At 47.1% G+C, this 16,152-nt stretch overlaps 1 protein-coding gene across 2 annotated transcripts in view; it reads right to left on the bottom strand.

Annotated features, from left to right (window-relative positions):
- The window catches only part of OBSL1 (obscurin like cytoskeletal adaptor 1), a 49,913-nt gene extending 35,444 nt beyond the window's left edge, over positions 1-14,469 (bottom strand). Inside the window, exons 1-8 of one of the 2 annotated variants that reach the window (XM_069982589.1) lie at positions 14,228-14,469; positions 10,455-11,563; positions 7,161-7,427; positions 6,270-6,530; positions 3,940-4,215; positions 3,566-3,838; positions 2,737-3,009; positions 630-902 (exon numbers count right to left, since the gene is read on the bottom strand). In XM_069982589.1, the coding sequence (XP_069838690.1) occupies positions 630-902; positions 2,737-3,009; positions 3,566-3,838; positions 3,940-4,215; positions 6,270-6,530; positions 7,161-7,427; positions 10,455-11,559 (2,728 nt within the window). In that variant the 5' untranslated portion in view covers positions 11,560-11,563; positions 14,228-14,469. The remainder of the gene's footprint in view (positions 1-629; positions 903-2,736; positions 3,010-3,565; positions 3,839-3,939; positions 4,216-6,269; positions 6,531-7,160; positions 7,428-10,454; positions 11,564-14,227) is intronic. The other variant, XM_069982590.1, reaches the window with a different exon arrangement.
- Between the last annotated feature and the right edge of the window lie 1,683 nt (positions 14,470-16,152).

The raw sequence follows: 16,152 nt of genomic DNA, 5'->3' as shown, positions 1-16,152 counted from the left end.
ATCAGGACATCATGACACTATCTGTCCTGTACTATGAACGCCAGGCTAGTGCTGCCATAGTTACAGTGGGGTGGGGGGGCCCAGGCTTGGTGAACAGCCCGGGGCCTACGGTAAAGTTAATCCGCCCCTGATTGCTGCCTAGGATTCCTGGCTGGAGCGTATATATGTATTATACGTTCCAGCGGGGACCCCTAGCGGCGCCGCAAACAACTGTTCAATGAATAGCGGCCTCAGAAAACCCTGTCAGTGCACACAATGGAGCAAGCGGCTCTGACCACATGCTCCATAGGGTGCAGTGGGGAGTTCTGTTGTGGGCATGCGCGGATGCGCCCGTATCAGAACTCTGCGGCTGCAAAGATCATCCAGCCGGTACTGCAGTACATGACGATCTTTTCAAAGACCGGACGTTCCGTGACCCGGCCTGGTCAGGGAATGGCCGGTCTCTTACTGTGTGTGCACATAGCCTTAACATGTATATAAAGGGAACCTCTGTTTTGTTTCTGCATACAGAATTATACCACCAGTACTAAGCTTAGTCTGTGAGTGCCCTCTATGGCGGCTGCAGGTAACTGCAATAAAACTGCGCTCCACTGGTGAAAAAGTCTGGCGCTGTGGTGACGCTCACTGACCTGCCACCATTACATGGTAGGAGATGGACTCTTGCCCAGCGTCACATACAAACTCTCCTGAGTCTTCTGGTCTGGCGGTAGAGATGATGAGCCTCCGCTGCTTTCCGTCTGACTCCATTCTGATGTTGTCGCTCTCCTGGATCTCGGCACCATCTTTATACCAGTGCACAGGGGCGTCCTCTCTGGAGACCTCGCAGCTCAGCACCACACTCTCACCGCTCATGGACTTGTGCTCCACATCATCACTTCTGTTCACTATTTTCACTGGGGGTTCTAAGAAAGACAGAAAAGACTAACAGAATGATCTTTCTGGCTTTTTTGTGCTCACAGGTAATCCCCTGGAAATCAGCTGTAACCTGGCTGTAAGTCTTCTATTTCCCTGCAGCACCCCACCAGGGGAAACTAGGTATTACAAGAACAAGTCCTCCAGAGTTAGACGCACTCTTTGGAGTCTACTTACTAATCGTATCTTTCTTTTTTTAATGTTTTTACCGTTTGGTCCCATTTTATTTCAGTTTTCAGTAAGACCTGAATATTCATTTATTTGATTTTTTTATTTAACTGAACAAGCAGGGGATGTTGTAGGATTTTAACTCCTTGGGGTTGCTATCAAATCATGACTCAAAGGGTGCCCTCTCTTTATATAGTAGATGGTGCCCTCTGTGCATCCCCCATATTGAAGATGGGCCCTATGATGTTCCCCTTATAGTAGATGGCCCCCTGTGTTGCTTCCCTATAGTAAATGGCCCTTTGTGTGCTCCCCCTATAGCAGATGGCCCCCTATGTAGCTCACCCCTGTAAATGATGGCCTTAAGTGCAGCCCCTATAATAGATGGTCCCCTGTGTTGGTTCTCCTATAGTAAATGGCCACCTGTGTACTCCCCCTATAGTAGATGGCCCCCTGTGTAGGTCCCCCTATAGTAGATGACCTTAGGTGCAGCTCCTATAATAGATGGCCCCTTGTGTAGTCCCTCTTGCGTAGATGGCCCCTGTGTAGTCTCCCCTTAGTAGTTGGCCCTCTATGTAGTCCATGGTCCCCTGTGTAGTCCATTGTCCTCTGTGTAGTCTCCTCTTTAGTAGATGGCCCCCTGTGTAGTCTCCTCTTTAGTAGATGGCCCCCTGTGTAGTCTCCTATTTAGTAGATGGCCCCCTGTGTCATCTCCTCTTTAGTGGTTGGCACCCTGTGTAGTCCATGGTCCCCTCTGTAGTCTCCTCTTTAGTAGATGGCCCCCTATGTCATCTCCTCTTTAGTAGTTGGCCCCCTGTGTAGTCCATGGTCCCCTTTGTAGTCCATGGTCCCCTCTGTAGTCTCCTCTTTAGTAGATGGCCTTCTGGGTAAACCATGGTCCCATGTGTAGCTCATGGTCCCCTGTGTAGTCTCCTCTTTAGTAGATGGCACCCTGTGTAGTCCCCCCTTTAGTCCATGGTCCCCTGTGCAGTGTGAGGCTCCCCTAAAGTAGATACATAAGAAAGTAAAACAACAAAACTTACACCCACACACTCCCCTGTTGCTGCAGGTTTCCCTACACTGATTTCCCTCTTCCGGCACAGGCAGCGTATTTGCGCCAGAAGAGAAAAGAGGGGAAAGCAGAGTCAAGAGACCTGCAGCAATGGGAGAGCTGAACATGACTTGGGGGCCCACAGGAGGATCACCCGGTGGGCCCTTGAGTCATTTGCAGCTGCAGTGAGATCAGATTTGGGTGGTTCTGATGGTCTTGGGCCCCCTAGAAACACTTGGCAGCCACCTGAACTGACCACATTATAATCCACCACTGGTCTGATGGCTCGGAACCCCCTGACTTCTTTTCACACTTGACCCCTACATCCCATAATGGTACATTTCCAGGCGTCATGTGTCTCCAATGATTACATATAAATTCCAGCATACGGATAATGGGTTAATGGGGGGACGAGCTGGATGCAGTCATCTTATCCACCACCCCCTCCATTTCTCTCCTTTATTGTATCCCTCTTAATACCTAATTGCCCGGCTATTTGTATCAGACGCTATTAATATCGCTGGTCTCCGGCCAGACTCGTAGACATTGGAATTAGTCCATTGTTACAGGAAGACAGAGGTGTGAACGCTCTGGAACCTGTCACTGACCTGTCACCATCACATTGTAGAAGACTGAGTCATCGCCAGTGTCGCAGACAAACTCCCCCGAGTCCCCCGCTTTGGCACACGTAAGAACCAATCTACGATGTCTCCCGTCTGACTCCACCTTGATGTTCTCGCTCTCCTCCACTTCCACCCCATTCCGGTACCAGCGCACATAGGCGTTCTCCCTGGACACCTCACAGCTCAGCACCAGGGGCTCTCCGCTCACACACTTGTGCTCCGTGTTATCACTAGTGTTTATGATCTTCACTGGAGGCTCTATAGGGAGAACAAGATGTGTATCAACTACTAGAGGGTACAGAATAAGTAATGTATGTACACAGTGACCCCACCCGCAGAATAGTGAGTGCAGCTCTGGAGTATAATACAGGATGTAACTAAGGATCGGTAATATAATGTATGGTGTGGTGAGCCCCGGAGGATGTTGTAGCAGAATCCTGACTAAGACTCCTCCTTTACCCAAGGGACTAACTTCCAATCCAGCGTGTAAGGCGCGCTGTGGTTGCTTGGAAAGAGTGTAACAGAAGAGCAGAAAGAGAAGAGGTGACAGGACAGAAGAAAGTAAGGATCCTAGTGGCTCGCAGATTCTGGTACGCAAACACAATAGCCCTTTGAAACACTTCAGCTGTAAAGCTTCCACATTTAAACACATAATACAGCAACATCTAGTGGTTATCGTTAAATACTACTTTGACTGCAACAAGACCACAAAAAGTACAGACTTTTGTGAAGGGTGTGAACAGCAGCAACACCCCTAGTGGGACACCACATATGGTATATATTATTTTCATCATATGTGATGTGTTTTACTCACCTGAAATGGACACATTGTAGAAGACGGAGTCATCTCCAGCATTGCACACATACTCCCCAGCATCCTCCGCTTTGGCACATGTAATAACCAGTCTACGATGTCTGCCTTTTGTCTCCGACCTGATGTTCTCGCTCTCCTCCACCTCCACCCCATCCCGATACCAGCGCACATGGGCGTTCTCCCTGGACACCTCGCAGCTCAGCACCAGGGGCTCTCCGCTCACACATTTGTGCTCGGTGTTATCACTAGTGTTTATGATCTTCACTGGAGGTTCTAGATACAAGTGAGTCACAAGTTTCATCATGAATTATTCCACGTTCACTCCGCTGAATAAAGGTAAAATACCGCTGAAATTTTGAGGTAAAAATTCTTACCGGCCACAGTGACGGTGAAGCTGGTGCTGTCGTTGCCCAGGTGACAGGTGTATGTGCCGCTGTCCAATGGGTCCAGTGAGGAGATGAGAAGCCTTCTCATTCTGCCATCAGACTGGAGGGAGACGCGTCCTCCGGTCTCCACTTCTTGGCCGTCCTTCATCCAGTGCACTTTGGCCCCTGAGCTGGGCACCTGGCAGCTGAGGCACACGGGTTGTCCGGCATCCAGGGTCCTGTCCGATGGTTCTCCGGAGGCCGAGGCAATGCTCGAGCCCCTGACTAAGGGAGAGAGAAATTGTCATACTCTGGATTGCTACTATACACTTGATACAAGCCCGGAATAACTAAACAATGAGGATGCAGAAAGAATTAAAGGGGTACTCCGGCGAAAATCTTTTTCTTATTAATCAACTGGTTTCAGAATGCTCTATAGCTTTGTAATTTACTTCTTTCTAAAAATCTCCAGTCTTCAAGTACTTATCAGCTGCTGTATGTCCTGCAGGAAGTGGTGTATTTTTTCTAGTCTGACAGTGCTCTCTGCTGCCACCTCTGCAGGAGAGGTTTTCTATGGAGATTTGCTGCTGCTCTGGACAGTTCCTGACATGGACTGTGATGGCAGCAGAGAGCACTGTGTCAGACTGGAGAGAATACACCACTTCCTGCAGGACATACAGCAGCTGATAAGTACTGGAAGACTTGAGATTTTTTTTAAATAGAAGTAAATTACAACTCTATATAACTTTCTAACACCAGTTGATTTGAAAGAAAAAGATTTTCCCCGGAGTACCTCTTTAAAGGATTACTTTTAATCAAAATTGATCAACTTGTTATGTCCAGTGTAGGACTTTAGGGGGTGGAGCATGACACATTCAACACATCCTCTTCGCTGTGATCGGTTGCTATGAACAACAACGTAAGTTTTTCTTTTAGAAAGTTTTGCATGTTCCAGAATGTTCCTTTATGGAATCACTCTCAATAAAGTTTCCTAATATGGAACCAAAGGATTTAATAACTGAATCTGCGACGACTGAAGAAGTGGAGGCGATCAGTCATAAGGGACTGAAAAAGCGATTGAGCTGTTGTGATTCAGAGCGCTGAGCATACGGAGAAGCATTTGGTTATCTCATTAGTCAGACATGTAACGTTCCAGCGCCACGTGGGATTTCGTTAATCCAACAATATTCATAGAAGAGGTGGCTCAGCACTGCAAGACGTCTTCACAGCTCCCTCCGATTAACCTCCTAAATGCCAGGAGTTCCCATGTAAATCAGGCGTGTGGACAACTAACCAAATTTCTTTGAGTTCTTAAAGGGACACTCCACTATTTTATCATAATATCCCGTTTAGGCCCAACATTTTGTGCTGTATTATTAGTTACTATAATGTTATAACTAGTGTTGTAGGTTCCGCAACATTCCCTGAACCAGGACTCTCTACATTTGACTCCCATTCCCTAGAAAAGTTGAATACTGCCCTAGGGAGTCCTGAAAAACTTGGCTACTGCCGTAGGACATAGGCTGTATCCATGCTTCCCTGGCAGCCCTAGGGTGGGATCTAACTTTCCATATGTTTGGGAGCAAAGAATGTTGCCAAACCCAAACAGTTCGGCAAGTCTGCTCAACACTAGTTATAACTGCTGGCGCTCCATTATCTGGTGCACTGGACCAAATCCCCTGCATAGACAAAGATTTAGTATCGCAACCACAAGTTGAGGGGGCTTAGGATCAAATGTTAATGGACATCGCTAGGGATTTGCCATCAAAATGAAACTCTTATGTATTCCGCTATTAGGCTATGTTCACACACCGAACACTGCGGCCGAAAAGATGATCTGGCCGGTACTGCAGTACACAGAATGGCCGGTCTCTTACAGCATGTGAACATGGCCTTAGTATGGAGTGAATTCAGGAGTGGTTTCATATCCTGTGGTTGGTGGCTGCAAGTGATCGGTGGCGGTCCCAGCAATCAGACCTCCACCAATCAGCTACTTACACTATGAATAGGGAATACCTTTTAATCTTGGTACAACCCCTTTAAGGGCTTTCAGTCAAAAAAATACCATTTTAGGGTGGGTACATACTGAGGAATTCTCGCGATAATGTCCGCGGAATTCCGCAGTATGTCCGCGTGCACGGCCACACGGACAGCCGACGGAATTCCGCAGAGTTTATCCGCGAGAATTCCGTAGTGTGAACCCACCCTTAGGCCGAAGTTCATTGACAATCCCAATGGGATATGGGGCAAGACAAACGGCCCCATATCCCATTGGGGATCAGTCGTCAATAACCGATCCAGGAACCCCATAATATAATTGTCTTATTGGAGCTTACTACCTTTTACCCGGAGATGACAGGAGGACTCAGAAAGCCCAGCGTGGAACTGTATGATACCGGCATCTTTTTGTGTGACCCCGACCATCACCAATACATGGGTCCTTCCAAAACTTTTCACAACTGTTCTATGATCCTCAGAAAGGATGTGACCATCGCGGGTCCAACCGACCTGCTCCACTTCACTCTCAGTCTCAGCACAAAATGCTGCGTTTCCACCTTCCGCAACCTCCAAACGTCGGGGCAGTTTCTTCACAATGGGCCCTGAAAGGGAAATACCATATTCTGGGTATAGGTGGGTATAATACAATACAGTAGACACTTTCAAGTATTCTAAAGTGCATGAAAATCTGCCTAGAAAAGGATAGTACTACACGGAAGGTCGGTTGTACCTTGCTTTACTGTTTTGCAGCACTTTTTACATTTAAAATTCTGTTGGCTGCCCTTGGAAACGGACAGTTTAGCTCCACCCCACTGTCAGACATGTCACCTAACATGGCTTATGTAGTAAGTACATGAAGGAAGAAGAACAAACCACTAACTCAGGGTTATACATTAACTTAAGTGGAATCAAGGGCACCACATTGGGAACCAAGTTTGCCCATCATTACCTTAAATAGGGGCCATACAATAACTGGTTTGTTGTAACAGCCCATAGAAGAGCTTAGGCCCTTTATTTTTCTGGGCCCTGACAGCAGTGCCACCTGTGTTGCCATAATGGCAGCTATATATCTGTCATTTTTGTTCCCATAATGCACTGCTCTCCGCTAACAGGAAGTTGTCAAGGAGGAAAAACATCATGCAACTCAATATTGAGATTACACAGTGACTCAACCTTACAGGAAGATTTTACATATAAAATTGACAAATCATAAAAGACTATGTGGACCTCACCTCTTACAGCCAATTCTGCTATACACTGGGCCCCTCTATGAGTCTGGCACACATAGACCCCATCATCATCTGTCCGGGCCCCTCGGATTATCAGTCGTCTGAGGGAACCATGCTCCTCCATAAGATGGCGCTTTCCTGGATGAAGTCTCTGATCCTCCAGGTACCAGGATGTGCGGGTTCCTTCTGGGACTGAACATTCCAAAATGGCGTCCTGCCCCTCCCTTACCGCTACGTCTCTCAGTGGAGCTGGAAAGCGATCACCTACCTCTGGAGAAAAAGGAGAGCAAGGGTCATCAGTAACAATACAATGTATAGTCCTCTCATCCTGCAGCTAATAATTCAAAAATTCTAGTTAGGGTGCATTCACACCATGATGGTTCCCTCCGTAGCACCCCGTCAAAATCGTGTGCAGATGTATCTGTGCTTAGACAGGCATGGAGCTCATTTACTTCTATGGCTAAATGGATGCCAACGTATACAGGCATAACTGTGGTGTGAACCCTGCCTTAGCTGCTAGGCTCTGTTTACATCATGCATCGAGTTATATGTCAGAGGCCTAGTAAAAGGAGTGTCAGTATAGATCCAATTGACCTAAATAGTTGCGTAGTAGAATTGTGACTATGTTTTGTCCATTCCCCGAACATAACCCATTTCTGTGCAGAACTCAAGAACATGGTCTACCACGGTCCTGCAAGGACGGAAAGGAAACAAAGAAAGGTTTTATACAGAACCACGCATAGAGAAAGGGGGGGGGGGAAACAGTATCACTTTAAAGAGACTCTGACAGCGGGTTTATAATGTCCTATCTCAGGGCGGCATAAACTAGTGACAGAGAAGCTGAACAGAATGATGGATCACTAACATTGTTCTGTGCAGCTGATCCAGAGATATCTTCCAGAATAACATGGACAATAAGAAGTCCTCTCCATTATGTGCATGAGCCCAGTAGTCCTGAATATTCATGAGAATTAGAAAACTCCGCCCACCAGCTGCTGATTGGCAGTTATCTATCCATGCTGTGTATAGGTAGTCAACTGTCAATCAGCAGCTGGCGGGCAGGGGGAGAGGTGTGGCAAGAATCCTATTCTTCTACATATTAGGAGAACAGAATGATGAAAGTAATACACTGATCTGATCTGAGCATTTATATCACTAGTTTATGCTGCCCTCATTAAAGGTAGTATAAACCTAGTGACAGATTCCCTTTAAACTACATTCAGCCCAAGGGGAATCCATCAGGCCACATATTAGGCCCCCAAAAATTTAAAAGTAATGTGAAAGAGGACTTAGATATTTCCTGCATGGAACTGCAAGATAATGGGGAATGTCACAGTCTAAAATAAAGCATGAAGCAACTTTGCAGACCTGTGTGTCTCCATGGTTACAGACTACAAACAAGCCCTGTGTAGTCTGATCCTGCAGTCATGTGTTACTCTGCTCCTTCTGCCCCTCTACAGCAGTATACAGATGAGAGTAATGGGGGCTTTAGGTGACATTTTAAGTAATTACGATTGTGCTTTTGAGCACTGCAATGGGCAACATTTTCGCTCAAAGACTGTTGGCATACGCCTCCTTCACGACATATGGCAGAATGGTATGCTGTATAGCCAAAATAACACACGACTGTAAGGTAAAGCCAAAGTAGATATAAAGGAGATGGCACCAGACTAATCATATGATGGCAGTCAGTCCTAGAGAGGTAAATTTAGGTCTAACAACCAATATAAATAGCCATGAAAGAACAAAAATGGCCACCACAAAAAACCTGACAGGCCCTACCATTGTGATCACTAAAATGAGGGTGCAATGGCGCTAGGAAAGAGCTGTGCCCCTTTATATAACACTGTATGGTCGGCTATTGACCCCTAGTGATATCCTATCGATGTAATTTAAAGGGATACTCTGGGACCTTGATATTCCCTTCAGGATAGGGCAGCGATATCTGACCAGTAGGGGTCCCCCCGTATCCTGAAGGCACTGACACCCTCCCCCCCCCCTTCATTGTTTATCGGGTTCTGTGCCTTGTACTGCAACTCTTTTCATTCACCTGGCTTTTCCATCTCTCTGAAGATCTTGGACTGGCAGCATCATTGGCTACTATGTTTAGGTTACTGGGCACTTCAAATAGCAATATTTACTAGTCACTTGACCAGTGTGACCGTCACATGACCATCTGGTGCCATTTCTGCATGACCCTGGGTGCCAGTTGCATTAGGTTGCACACAGAATGGTGAACGTCTATGAATACCACCATCCAGTTCTCAATCCCACACTTAGTTAGGGCCCAAGAGACCAGACGGGCAATGGATGGATGGCACTAAAAGCAGTTACCCAGAGCCATTTGGATCTAGGGGTCTAGGGCTTTTAGCTTTATCCTAGTTATATAACAGATCTCTGTTCATCTAGGGATTTATTATAGTTAAGTCGGGAAGGAATTTTCGCCTGGCATGAAGCAATTGGCATATGTCTTATAAGGGTTTTTTGCCTTCCGCAAGATCAACATGTAGGTTTATAGGTTGGAACTTAATGGATTTTTGTTGTTTTTCAACCTTATCAACTATGTACCTGTTTTGTCTATATACAACTTATTGGCTACTTTTATAGTCCCCGCCACCATCTTGGATCCAAATAAAATAGTTAATGCCCTGGACTCTATTGGTGGATACACATGCTCAATGTAAGGCAGACCAGCAAGGTTAGAGGTGCCTTACTCTATGGTATTCTATGGATGCCCTTTCTCTAACACAGTATCCTATAGCCCCCAAATAATACAGTCTACATACAGTTGCTGTTTCTGATGCATTTCTATGGTATCAAGTATAGGGATGAGGATGTCCAACCAATTAAAGGGGTATTCCACTCAAAAAAAAGTTTTGATATGTTGCTTCCCATGGGGATACCATAACAAACAGTGTATTCTTACTTTTCCGTGCACCCCCAGTGTTCTCCTATGGCATCTTTGGGTCCTGACCGAGACAATCCCGCCTCCACCTCTGAGGGTGACAGCCCACACAGCCAATCACTGTGGAGCTTTCATGCACTGGCCAGTGATTGGATAAGCAGGCTATCACCCTTGGAAATAGAGACGGGATCATCTCGGCCGAGACACGAAGATGCTGTAGAAGAATACTGGGGGAGCGCAGAAAGGTAAGAATATACTGTTTGCTATGTTATCCCCATGGGCAGAAACATATCAAAACTTTTTTTTGAGCAGAATACCCCTTTAATATGTCTAATACTAGAACTGACCCCTCTACTGTGCGTTAAGATGTATTTTGCGTTCCCCCTACATACCTCGGACATGTAACATGACAGCGCTGAGCGTGTTTCCAGCTGTGTTTGAGGCACCGCACACATACAAGCCTCGGTCTTGTTGGCGACAGAACAGCACCTTGAGTATAAAGTGCCCATCACGGTCTTCATAAATGAGCGTTCGGCGTCCGGGGCTGACTGCACGTCCATCTTTGCGCCAGATGATCTCAGGCCTTGGTTTACCAGTTACTAGACAGCGGAGCTTGGCATGTTTCCCTTCGTTGACAGTGAATACTTTGACCTGAGCTGGGGGGTCCCCTGGAATAGGTTCAGGACCCTGACGTGGGGTCGGCTCCACCAACAGAACAGCCGCAGCCAAGCTTTGCCCAACAGGATTGATCGCCCGACACACGTAGACGCCAGCGTCCGGGGGGCGGACTTGAGAAATACTTAAGATGTGACCCCCGGTAGACAACTGGTAATGAGATCTGTCAAAAATCTCTTCAAGGGACCGTCCATCTTTTTCCCAACGAATGGTAGGCTCTGGTTTTCCTGCAACTTTGCACATGAATTCCCCACTTTCACCCCGGGTCAACCTCTGTGATCTTGGAAGTTGCAAAAAATATGGAGGAAAATCAGGGCTTTCAGAGTGTTGGTCGTCGCTGTTGGTTGTACCCAATGGAGTTGGCTGTTGGGTTGTTTCAGCAGAAGGTTCTGCGGTGGAAGGAGACATGTTGGCCAACTTTGTGGCTGGAAATACTTGGCTGGAGAGACCCATATGTGGCTCATTGACCACAGGGCTGTTGAGTGTCACAGTCACTTTGGCACCAGCATACCCTTCCCCCGACCAGTTACTAGCTCTACACATATAGTGGCCCGAATCCTCCAGGCGCAGGTCACTGATCACCAACTGGTACCAGTCTCCGTCTCTCTGAGTGAAACATCTGTCCCCCAGCTCAAGACTGATATTTCCAACACGTTCCCACAATACACTGGGGGGTGGATCTCCACTTATACGACATCTCAGGACAGCGTGTGTGCCAATGGGCGCTGCGACCGAACGGGGAAAAGACAGAAAGCGAGGGGCGCTCCCCGGCATGTCTAATCCCACGTGTGAGTTCTGTGGGTGGAAAGACAAGGCTGCCATCTATCTGCAAAGAAATATGGATCAATAAAACCATCTTTCAAATCAACTGGTGCCAGAGATTTGTCATGTACTTCTATTTAAAAAATCTCCAGTCTATCAGTACCTATCAGATGCTGTATGTCCTGCAGGAAGTGTTGTATACTTTCCAGTCTGACACAGTGCTCTCTGCTGCCACCTCTGTCAATGACAGGAACTGTCCAGAGCAGCAGCAAATCCCCATAGAAAACCTCTCCTGCTCTGGACAGTTCCTGACATGGACAGAGGTGGCAGCAGAGAGCACTGTGCCAGACTGGAAAGAATACACCACTTCCTGCAGGACATACAGCAGCTGATAACTACTGGAAGACTGGAGATTTTTTTATAGAAGTAAATTACAAATCTACAAAACTGTTTACAAACAGATGATAATTATATAAAATAACCATAGCCACAAACTTACTTTGTGGTTCCGATGCTGACGCTTCTCTGGCCCTCACCGGTGTCTGTTCATCCAGCTCCTGCAATGTCATCATGCCATGTGACTACTACAGCCAATCATTGGCCAAAGCAGTGACCTCAGTGGTGTTGACCATCACCATTATAGCCTGTGATTGGCTGCAGCGCTCACGTATTGTCATCACCAGGGCTTGGAAAACAGAGACAGACGGGGAGCCAGAAAAGCGCCAGCGTGGCAAAAAAAACAAGAAATTGGCTCTCTTGTTTGTTTGTTTTTTTGTAAAAAATAAAAATAATGGAAGTGGGGGATGGGGATGGTCCTTGGATTAGTTGCCACTGGGGCTAATCTGCCTCTAAAATGAAGTCAATAGAAACTGAAAGGCCAGAAATCTAAGGATACGGCCCAGCTTTCTGCTGCCTTTTCCATGCCAGCTCCTACAGTACAGTACACCACCAAGCCTGATACTACTCACAGCTGAGGGTTCGCTACAGTTGCATCAGGTCTAGAAAATCCTCTGTTAGTTATATAGCCCAAACTATAGATGGATACATGGCTATAAATATCAGGAGAGGAGAAAGATTGCCCACACTGGATACAACTGGAGCAAAGTCTCAGCTGGGAGGTTTTCGCACATAGGGAGAGATTTGTCATACATGGCGTAAAGTGAAACTGGCTCAGTTGCCCCTAGCAACCAATCAGATTCCACCTTTCATTTTCCAAAGAATCTATGAGGAATGAAAGGTGGAATCTGATTGGTTGCTAGGGGTGACTGAGCCAGTTTCACTTTACACCATGTTTGATAATTCTCCCCCTAGATTTGCACAGTTTTCTACATTGTGGACCCACTCGTGCTGTTGGCTAGTGTGAACCCAGGATGAGGGGCCTATTCTACCGAGCGATAATGGGACGAATCGGCCCGATTTGGCCAATTATCGCTCCATGGAATAGAGACAACGATCAACCGATGACAAAGATCATCAGCTGATCGTTGATATAGGTTAGGACCTATAATTGTCAGGTGCCAACCACGCATCGCTACGTGTAATAGGGGTGCGCGGACGGCGGCTGACCATATGCAAAGAAGAATACATTACCTATCCAGGCTGCAGGGCTCCTCTTCCTCTGTGCTTCTCCCCGGGTCCCGCGCGTTCCAGCTTCAGAGCGGCCTGTCTGAGCTGTAAGGCCGCTCAGCCAATCACAGGCCGGGACCGCCGCGGTCAGTGATTGCCTGAGCAGCCTGTCAGCTGAGACAGGCCGCTCTGAAGCTGCGGCGCACGGGACGGGGAGAAGCAGAGCGCAAGAGGAGCAGTAACGATGTCCATGCAGCCCTTGTTAAACGATTATCGGGTCATGTAATAGGCCCAGTAAACGAGCGCTGATCTGGCAGATCGGCGCTTGTTTACGATTATTATCAGGCCCTGGTCGGCCTGTGTAATAGGACCCTAAGACCTATTTAACTAGGACAGAATGTCACCCTTTAGACCAGGGATGGGGAACCTTCAGCCCTCCAACTGTTGCAAAACTACAATTCCCATCATGCCTAACAGCTTTAGCTTTGCCTGTCCAGGCATGATGGGAATTGTAGTTTTGCAACAACTGGAGGGCCACAGGTTCCCCATCCATGCTTTAGACAAACATGTGCGTTCCGTTCACTGACACAAGTACATAATGTTAGAAAGTCACAGAACTTTTCATTACAAAACTGAAAAGAAATATTTAGAAAAATAAGGACAAAAATATGGAATAAGGCTGAACAGGATATAGTATTAGCCTATTAAGTGTTAGAACATGCTGGGAGTTGTAGTTCAGCAGTAGATTAAGTGCTACAGCTTGGACCTCACTGAAGTTCACAGGCTGGTGACAATGCGATGTCTATAGGGTATGGCAGAGATTGTAAGGTAGGATGGATCTTATACTGTCTGTTCCTACTGTCAGGGCATGCTGGGAGTTGTAGTTGTGCATCAGTTGGAGAGCCACAGGTTGTAGAACACAAATCTAAAGCTAAAGTTTCCAACCCTTTTCTCTATAGAAGACTGTCAGGGCATGCTGGGAGTTGTAGTTCTGCAATAGCTGGAAAGACCCAGGTTGGATAACACCGTTGTATGTATTTACTATCTATAACAGACAAAAACACTAGTAAAGTAGTAATAAAGGGTCACAAAATTAAATGTCAATCATCCCATGGAAGAAGCAGCAGATAGCAGAGAACAATAGCTGATTGCTCATGGTTACCTTTACGTCTTGCCCCCGGCTCTGAGTAAGTTGAGGTGGTCCCTTCCTTTAGATCCTGGCCACTTCTGGGGGTCTCGTGAAGGATTCTTTGTCCGGGGGTCTTGGTGGTGCGGGGATCTGAGCCGTGCGGACACACAGACACCTCCTGCTCCTCCTCACCCACAAACAATCCTAATTTTAGTCTCCAGATAAAGTGTTCCAGCAGCTGATTCTGTCAGATCCCGCAGAAACGCCAGAGACAAGGAGCTGACGGCCCCGCAGAAAGCCTTGTAAATGCAGAAACAGGTGGAGGCTGAGAGCGGGGCTGAAACGCCTCCTGGTGGGATCTGTTTCACACTCAGGGGTATGTGGCGGCCACGCCAGTGATTGATTGGTACACATAGGTATGCCGGGCGGGCAACATGGATTTTTTTTGGGTATAAGATAACGTAATGGTTAGAACCCCCCCCCCCCCCCCCCCTCATGTACTAGATGAATGTCAGCGATGCATTCCTCTCCTATCACTTCCGACACAATCACAGCGCCCTAGTGGTCTGCCATCCATCACGCCAGCTCCTGCGGGACACTCCGACACCCCCCCCCCAGACGGGGACAGGACAGACAGGGACACAGAAAGGTATCCGGCGTGTGGCCTGAGCCTGTCGCAGCATGCCGCCTGGCACCGCTCACATACCAACCCGTTACAGGATCTGATGATACATAAACCGTATCACTGATCCCACCCGAATCAAACACCCGGATCATGTAACGTCAAACATCTCAGACACCCGCCGTGTGCCACCAGCCCATAACAGACAGGTCAGCGGGGGGGATTATGATGGGTGTAATACTCTGCAGCACACCATACCCTGTACAAGATTAGAAGAACATGGCTGCTCTAACCCATGTGTCTTATATTGTATAAGGGTAAATTCACACGGGCGTCTCGCACAAGAAATCCGCAGCTAATCCGCAGCTAATCCGCAATACACATATTATTCTTATTATTAATACATGTATTGCGGATTAGCTGCGGATTTCTTATGCGAGACGCCCGTGTGAATTTACCCTAAAGCTGAGCTGCAATACCAAGTACAATCTATAGGTCAGGGAGGCGCTGTTTCTGGACAATAACAGATCCACAGGTTTCATATTCTTCTACCCTGACAGGAGCTTTCTTCTGGAAAGGGATATTGCTGATATATTCTATCCCTTTTTGACTTAAGAGAATCTAACCCTTAGGGTATGTTCACATTGAGTAAATCAGGCAGAATTCTGCCGCCTCAGTATGCCATAGCCTGTCTATGGGAGAGCTTGTGTGCCTCCGCTCTCTCTGTCAATTCTTTGAGCGGAGAGCAGCGGAGGTGGGAGGCGGGAACTCTTTGCCGCGGAATTCCGCCTGATTCACTCAGTGTGAACATACCCTTATTCTGGAATCCAGGCTCACAGAGCATTGTCCAGACTGGATACAATATCCTGTTTCCCTGAAAATAAGGCATAGTGGAGGATTTACAGGATAGCTTAAAATAAGGCATCCCCCGAAAGTAAGAGCTCCGCCGCTAAGGGGGGGGGGGGGGTAATGTATATAGTATATAGAAAATGTTCATTTCTTTTTGTACGACAAAAAGTGTGAATTCTTCTTAATAAATAAGAAACCTCCTGAAAATAAGACATAGCGCATAGAGCAAAAATATAAGACTTTGTTTTATTTTTAGGGAAACACAATAGTATCACTTTTCAGACTGGAGTCCGGGCTGTAGAGCTCACAGAGCATTGTCTACACTGGATACAGCTGAGAGCAGGACTAGCTATGTACAATGTATCAGTCTGGGGTCTGGGCTGTAGAGCTCACAGAGCATTGTCTACACTGGATACAGCTGAGAGCAGGACTAGCTATGTACAATGTATCAGTCTGGGGTCCAGGCTGTAGAGCTCACAGAGCATTG

Source organism: Dendropsophus ebraccatus, chromosome 9 (assembly GCF_027789765.1).
Source record: "Dendropsophus ebraccatus isolate aDenEbr1 chromosome 9, aDenEbr1.pat, whole genome shotgun sequence".
In the NCBI taxonomy this organism is placed as follows: Eukaryota; Metazoa; Chordata; class Amphibia; order Anura; family Hylidae; genus Dendropsophus; species Dendropsophus ebraccatus.
This window is presented reverse-complemented; position numbering and strand designations above follow the sequence as displayed.